We start from the raw sequence: 8,349 nt of genomic DNA, 5'->3' as shown, positions 1-8,349 counted from the left end.
AGCCAACACAGATTTCTAAAACAGAAGTCACATTCATTTGTTAAGGTAACATGCAGATGATCTTCCATGACCTTTAACGTTCAAAGTCAGATCAGGATAATGATGGAGAACAGATGAACTGTGGTCCAACAGGTGACAGCTATATAATTAAATTCATACATTATACAGACACCTTTCTTCCTAGTTTGCTGCAACAGACATTAAACATCTTACTCTCATGCTCCCATTACTAGGAACCTCTAATGCAATTAAATGAGGAAAACCATTTCCCGTGGCAATCACATTTTGCCTGCTTTCCACATCTGCTTAAGGAAGCACCAGACAACTGCAGATGTACATTTGAGCCTCTACATTTTCTTACATTTAAGCTGCTTTTCTTCAACACAACAGATCTTTTAGGGAACTTTACAGCCTTTGTGGCTGCAGTTATAAACATTAAAAGGAAAAATGTAGACTATGACATTAACAATTTGTTTTTCAGCCTATGGAGCTAGATGTTTCACTAAACAGAAATATGTTCTCCTGCTATAAGGCTGCATTTTCAAACATTACACGGGAAATGCCAAATCTACAATTAAATTGTTTAAAATGTCTGTAGTACACAGAGGTACTTAAGTTCTTGTACCATTAATATAACCAGCTATAAAACAGAAGACCATTTCTCCAGTTTTTTTGCCATCTTGTAAAAACAAGCAAAACAGAAGATGTAGTTTCCATTACTAAAGAAGCTACTATAACAATTAAGTTGGCTTTCCAAGACGTTTCACTGGTGTCTTGAATCCTGAAAAAGGTAACTTTAATAAAACATGTTGCAGAATACTTATCTTACATCTAAAGTAATCCTTTCAGTTTTCAGCATTTGGCTATATTCTTTTATTTAGCCAACCTGATCCTTCAGATGTGTACACACATGTATAATGCCTGTGGCTACTGGGGATGAGGATAAACTGTGACATCTAGAAAGCTCAGGGAATAATACGGCTGGATTTAGAAGATAAGCAGAAAAAGGCAAAACCATTGTCTATCAAACTCCTTAATTATCACAGGCTTAGCAAAGAGTTCGGTGAATGCAGACCCTCATAAATGTTTAATTAGCATGTAGACTACTTTTCCAAGCTTCAGAGCGCCACCCCTCATGTTCACTGAGTTTAGTTTTGAGATTACTAATCTGCTCTGCCAACTGTAGGTTCTTCTACTATAGTAAAAATACAAAGGACGAGCAATTCACTGAAGCAGCACAGGGCAGCTACAGTAATAGTTCCACACTTGTTCAAAAAGTGTACAAGGTGCAACAGTTCCATTGATATTGAGGGATAAAACCCTAAATGAAGTCCCACTACTCAGAGTTAAATTAGTGGCTCTCATTGTCTGTTGAACCAGGTGAGGGAAAAAGGGAAGTGCCCATGCTGGAAGGGAGGACAACACCTGGAACTATCCAACGCTGCAATCCTTTAAAGGAGGGGCAGTTCTGCAATAGATGGCTGGGTTGTGGGCATTTGTCTACCAGACTTCTCTGGAAGTAGCTCTCATTGTGAGTGGAAAGCAGAATTACCACTGCATTGGGCCACAGAACAATTCCCAGTACAAGGGTAGAGTCACTTTTCTTTGTCCATGGGAGGGGTGAAGGGGTATGGTCCAACTACTAAGCTCTCACTGTTGGGAATACCAATGAGGAAATAAACATCCTTTCCAGACAGCTATCATCCCTGTAAAACTGGGGATACCTAGTGCAGAGGACTGACTGGGAAGTCCTGATGGTCGGCAGACACAGAAATAAAAAGTACTTGGACAACAAATTTGTGTGTGTTAAAAATCTCAACATGCAACATTTTTGCCCAACTCATATTGTAAAGTTAGGCACTGGACCACTGGGAGAGCAGTAAGTGTAAACAGCTTGCACTCAGAACCCAGGATGATTTTATGAACTGCTGCTTGTCATTTCGTCTTATGCTCCAAATTAACTACTTATAGCTAAACCAAGATGTTTAGAACTGACCACTGGAAGGGTTTTCCTATCTGCCTAGGATCACTGTCACAGTAGTGGAAATGTCAATTATCTTATCAACCCTGTCCAAACATGTCTGCTTCCCAGAAAACAGTATGGATAACGGTTTGATTTTATTGGCAAAGACATAAGAATTGGTGTATTCAAATGGCTTTTGAAATAAAGATACCTTAAACAGTCTAATCTGCTAGCAAAGGTATCAGGATTTGTTATGAAAAAAAACCCATCTATATCAAGTTATGACTACCATTCAGCTTTTATCATCTGCTTCCCTTTGGTAGTAAATGAAAAGGTGCTGGCTAACTACTTTTACAAACAATTAACTTTCCAAAAATAGAAGAGAATATTCAAAGTGATTTGATTAAACCGACATCTGAAGTAGTAGTATATACAATTCAACATGTGAAATCACATAAGTCACCAGGTCCTGATGGTTCGACAGTGGAATTCTATAAAGTGTTTGCTGATATCTTCGGTAAAATACTCTCACATGTATTTAATTATATAATTAGGAATAAAATTAATGATCCTCATCTTAACGCTTCAAAAACTATTTTCATACATAAAGTTAATTCGGATCCCCAAAACCCTGATAATTATAGACCAATATCATTAATAAATGTAGACATGAAAATTTTAACCTCTATTATAGCATCTAGATTAAAAAAAAATCATGACTCATATAATATCTAAGGAACAGGCTGGATTTATGGCAGCTAGACAAACTAGTGATAATACTCTTGCACTTCATACTATGATAGCTCATGCTAAACAGAATAATCTCAATTAAGCAACAACACTATTAAAAGGTCATAAAATATAGTAACGATATAGGAGGGAAATTAGTTGTCCTTAATTCATGTGATTACTATGATATGTGTATGATATCATCTTAATAATAAGGAAGTTTATTTGAAGGTGGATGCCGCTCTCCTTTTAAAAACGGAACAAGACTTTAAAGCCTTATTAAATAAGGGTGTTAGACTACATTATTTTACTAGACCAGATGTAGATCGCAAAATTATTATTAAAAACAGTAAGGTAGCGAAATTCTTTTGCTTACCTAAGGTGCATAAGAATTTAGAAAGACCTCCTGGTCGTCCAATTGTATCTGCTTATGGTTTTTTTACATACAATTTATGTAGTTTATTACATGAACATTTGTTAAAAGAAGTTATTAGACTGCCTTCATACATTAAAGATTCTTATGACTTTCTTTATAAAATACAGGATATTTGTTGGTTAGAAGGAATGTATTTTATCACTACTGATGTAGTGAGTTTATATACCAACATAGCCCATAAGTTTGGTTTAGAAGCTATATTATTTTTTATGGGTGACAGTCCGAAAACACATTATATTTTGGAGCTTATTGAATTTTGTTTAACTCATAATATGTTTGAATTTAATGGTGTTTTGTACCAACAGTTGAAGGGAACAGCTATGGGGGCTGCTTTTGCCCCTGCTTACGCAAATTTATTTATGGGATTTTTTGAAAACAAATTTGTATATAGACATCAATTTTTTATGAAGTATGTAATTGGATATTATAGATTTATAGATGATTTAGTTTTCATTTGTCATGGAGGTTATGATTTATCTACTGAATTCATTAATGAATTAAATAATAATTTAGGTATTAAATTTGATGATACTCGTATAGGAACAAAAGTTAATTTTCTAGATATTGCCCTAACTGGGGTTAATGGTAAAAAAATACAAACTAGTATACATAGAAAATTTGATCAAATGAATTGGAAAATGTGTGGAAGTAGCTGTCACCCTAGCCATACTTTAACATCTATTCCATATGGTGAATTTGTTAGAATAAAAAGACTTAGCAGTGATGTTAAACTAGCTTTTAATGAGGCTTCAAGGGCAGCTACTATGTTTATTGATAGAGGGTACAATGAATTTAGTGTTATGGAAAGTCTTAATGAAGTATTTAAAAAAACTAAAATGAAAAAATCAGCTAATAAATATAGACCTATTAGCTAGAATAATAATGAACTGGATCAAGATAAATTATTTTTTGTCACTAAATACACTAATTTTCCCCCATCATTAATGATATAATAAAAAAATATTGGGACTTTGTAAAAAAAGAAATTATTTCACTTAGAAATGTGGAATTGGTTATATCATACAGAAGAGGTAAAAATATACAAGATTTTTTAGTACATAGTGTGTACAAAGAAAAGAAAAAAATTATGTTAATTAATGTTAATGAGAGAGGAACTTTTCCTTGCAATAATTGCTCTATCTGTAAATATATAAACACTGAGATAAAGGAAATTAATGGTAAAATATTTTCTAATAGAGCCAGGTATTCCTGTTCTAGTACTGGAGTCATTTATGTTATTTTTTGCTCTTGTAAAAAATATTACATTGGTGAAACTAAGAAGGCTTTATCCCACAGAATAAAAGAACATGTTAGAGATGTAAGAAATAAAAAAATGAGCAGCCCTATTTCTGAACATTTTAATAATGAACATCATGGTAATATGGATTGTATGAAAGTTTCTATATTGGAACATGTACCAGTATATTTTAATAATGTTGATTTTCAAAAAAGTATGTTAAGACAAAAAGAATCACTTATTATTATGAAGTACAATACTTTGTGTCCATATGGACTTAATAAGGAGTGTAACTGGCATAGTTTTATTTGACTGTTACAGCTTTAAATATTTTGAATTTTTTATGTAATTAATTAATTAATTAATTGATTGACTTGTTATATATACTGCTTAGAGGGAGTTTTGTATTTTTTTACTCTGTAAAGGCTGTGGCCGAGGCGCTAGAGAAGTTGAACTGAAAAGTTGAATTGTTCATTAAATTTTATGAAAGTAGAGCTGTTACTCACTGGTGTTCTTCAGTCATTGCTATATAGAATAATCTCAATATTTATGCCCTTATAATTGATGCACAGAAGGCCTTTGATAGGGTTGATATAAACTTTTTGTTTGATCTTTTACCATATTTTAATATATCCCAAGAGTTTGTTCAAATGTTACAAATATTATATAGTAATCTTTATACCACACTGTACATTAATAGAAGTTTCTCTAAAAGAATACAGATTAAAAATGGAACACGTCAGGGCTGCCCTTTGTCCCCTTTACTATTTAATTTTTATACTGAACCTTTATTCTTATATATCAAGCAGAATCTATACCATAATGCCCCAATAATTTATGGAACCAAAATATTAATGGCAGCATTTGCTGATTATCTCAACATTTATTGTACATCCCCAATTTCAAATACTGGGCTGTAAACGACTTTTCAGAAGTCTCTAACTATAAAATTAATTTAAAAAAAAAAAAAACAATATTTTCCCTTTAAGAACTCCTAAACCTTTTTCGTTATTGCCTTTGGTGGGACAGGTAACGTTTAAAGAAAATATTAAATACTTGGGTATTGGTTTCTCTACAGATAATAAAGACTTCTACATTAATAACATTAAAACAGTTTGGGATCAAATAATATATGACTTTGGGAGGTGGAAAAATTCATGATTACCAGTATTAGCAAAAGTTTCCATTATTAAAATGAATGTATTACCACGATTACTATATATTTTTAGGTCTGCTCAAGTAATAATCCTGAAGACATTTTTTAAATAAATTCATAAAGAATTGGCTAAATTAATTTGGGAATTCGTTCAAACAAATCTTCAGTCTTTATTACACCAAAAATCCACCAGATTGAGCGCTTTCATCTGCCCTAAGCAGATTTCATCATGTATGGAAGCATTCATGTAAATATTGTATACATGTTTTGGTGTTATTGTTAGTGATATTAGTTAGTAGTTCTTTCTAAATTTTGTTTTTGTTCTTAATTGTGTATGGAAAATAATGGAACAATAAAGATTTATTATTGAAAAAAAAAAAAAGAAAAGGTGCTGGCTACTGAAAGATATTTCTGTTCATCACATGCTATACCAAAGCTAAACAAACTGGACTCCTTGAGAAATACAATCCACAACAGAACATTACATCTTTTAATTAATCAATTGCAACTTACAAAAATGCAGAACAGACATAACAGCAATTTTTTTTCTCTAAAGTTCAGTTTCCTGAGGACAACTGGAAACCTGGCACTGACATGTATGAAAAAAACAAAAACACAATTATGGTCTTGTTACATGCTCATAGCTTTAGATACCCCATGTACATTATTAAAAAAAACATGGCTCAGAAGTAAATTATTGCAGGATGAATTCATGAGAAATACTAATTTAATCAAACTAAAAGCCAAGTCAAACTAGTAAACCACAAAGCCATGACTGACAGAACAGCGAACAAATATATCCCTTACTGTTACCAGTTTCGACACACTGATTGACTATAAAAAAGGCATTTCATAAAGGAACCCACCTTTTTGAGGGGGTAGAGCCTTTCCATTTCCATGAGATCGTTCCCAGGTTAAACCAATGGTAGTTCTGCAGCGAATAATATGGGGTTTTAAAGATGTTGTCAAGGCTTACAAGCAATTTATTCAGGCCATGGTTGACAATTTTGGTTATCAGAAAATCACAGTTTGCAGGTAATGAAATTAGCAGCTAGTGCAAATGGTGATAAAAGTAAATGGAAAAGGATAGACAGGGAACAGCAATTAGAAGCTACTACTTAAACACAATTTCAGCAGTCGAGGTAGGAACTTTGTCAACAGTATTAATATTAATTTTACAGAAATAAGGACAAGTTCAGCCACAATGAGATACACGAACAGAAAACGGCACCTCATAGGGTGGCATCAACTTACAGAATGCGTTTGCAAATTCTGGTTCTAGCAATGCCATGAAGACCTGCAGTAGGTACTCCACATACAGAAATCAGGATGCAGAAGCTAAGAAAGAAGACAACTGTATAACTAAGTGCCTGTCTTGCACTCCTCAGCTTCCTGCTTTTGTGACATTTATCTTCTATTGTCTATAAATTTCATGCTAAGGGAATGGAAGTCCCATAATCACATTAGTTGGGGGGTACTGTTACAGCAAATCTGATATAAATGTACAAAGTCAACACTCTGTAAACTTCATTAGTAATGCATTTTTCTACTGGAGGTAGCACTTTGTTACTCCTATTCTAGAACAAGTAAAATGTATGTTATTCTTTGAATGGAATGAGGCTAATATGTAGCACTAAGGCCTGGAGTAATATGACAAAGCATTACTTGTAGAGTACAAGAGCAAGTAAAACATGCCTGGAGGTTTTGTTTACTGCCTCTTTAAATATCGTCACTGCATTTCAAAATTATTTAATTTCTTGATCATATAATGAATAACATATGAATCATAGTTCTCAGTAAATGTTATCAAAAGTCTGAGCGCTTGAAGTGATTGTCATCGTAACTGTCTTTTCATAAGGCGGTTCTAGCTCAATGGTGCAGGATCGTTCTTCACACCATTATCTTCTTCACATAATTTTGTACATTACTATGAAGTTGTTGTTCAGTTTTGTCAAATATTGCCCGCGCCAGTTCACGAGTTTGGTCGTTACCACCCCACATTGCTCGGTAAAGCGGCAGTGTATATTTCTGTTTTCCCTAATCAATGCAAAAACAAAAATAACAGTCAAAAGTAGACTTCTACAGTGCTTCCTCAAAGCATCAATAAAAACATTTTATACTGCTTTCTTTGTAATCAACTTCAAGGATGCCTTAACAGTTTCAGAAATTAATTTACACAATGTTAACAGATGAACATACTTTTTGTAGCATGGATACAAGTTGATGCAATCATGAGCCTTTCAAGTATCTGTATGAAACTTTTCCTTAACGTTTATTAAAGACTGTCCAACAGCTGTAACTTAATGATCTCAAGACTGAAAATCACAGGGAAGGGAAAAATGAAGGCAAAATATAAAACTTCACAGAAAGGTTAGAAAGCAATGTGCAGCTGACATTTCCTTCACAATTTGTTACTGCATTAAAATACGTCAAAGATGGTGACAGGACACTGTGCCATATAACCTGAATATCAACACCACCCATCATCATTACATTTACATCCTTCTAAAAGGATTTAACCAATCAACAAATGCAACTCTCACAAACTTGGTGATGTTAACACTTCATTCCTCCTCCTAACAGCCATAATTCTTTGGCTCCCACCTGGTATTAATTTCGGCTTACTTCAAGAACAAGGTATGCAATGGTTCACATGTTGTTTACTACTGCGTCCTCTTCAGCCCCTACACACTCAGTAAATAATTGTATGACTGTCCTCCAAGTCGTGTGTGTGTGTATGTGCGAGCATGCACATGTGTTTGAGAGAGAGGTGGCAGGGTGGTGGAAGGGCAACACCAGCTCTGATCTCTTATCAGGGATACTACTAC

General features: G+C 33.8%; 1 protein-coding gene across 1 annotated transcript in view; it reads right to left on the bottom strand.

Annotated features, from left to right (window-relative positions):
- Positions 1-5,997: 5,997 nt before the first annotated feature.
- The window catches only part of LOC122806339 (arginyl aminopeptidase), a 292,458-nt gene continuing 290,106 nt past the window's right edge, over positions 5,998-8,349 (bottom strand). Inside the window, exon 11 of the mRNA XM_044076669.1 lies at positions 5,998-7,558. Within this exon, the coding sequence (XP_043932604.1) occupies positions 7,412-7,558 (147 nt within the window). The 3' untranslated portion in view covers positions 5,998-7,411. The remainder of the gene's footprint in view (positions 7,559-8,349) is intronic.

Source organism: Protopterus annectens, chromosome 7.part0 (genome assembly GCF_019279795.1).
Source record: "Protopterus annectens isolate FY-2018-M chromosome 7.part0, PAN1.0, whole genome shotgun sequence".
Taxonomy (NCBI): domain Eukaryota; kingdom Metazoa; phylum Chordata; order Ceratodontiformes; family Protopteridae; genus Protopterus; species Protopterus annectens.
This window is presented reverse-complemented; position numbering and strand designations above follow the sequence as displayed.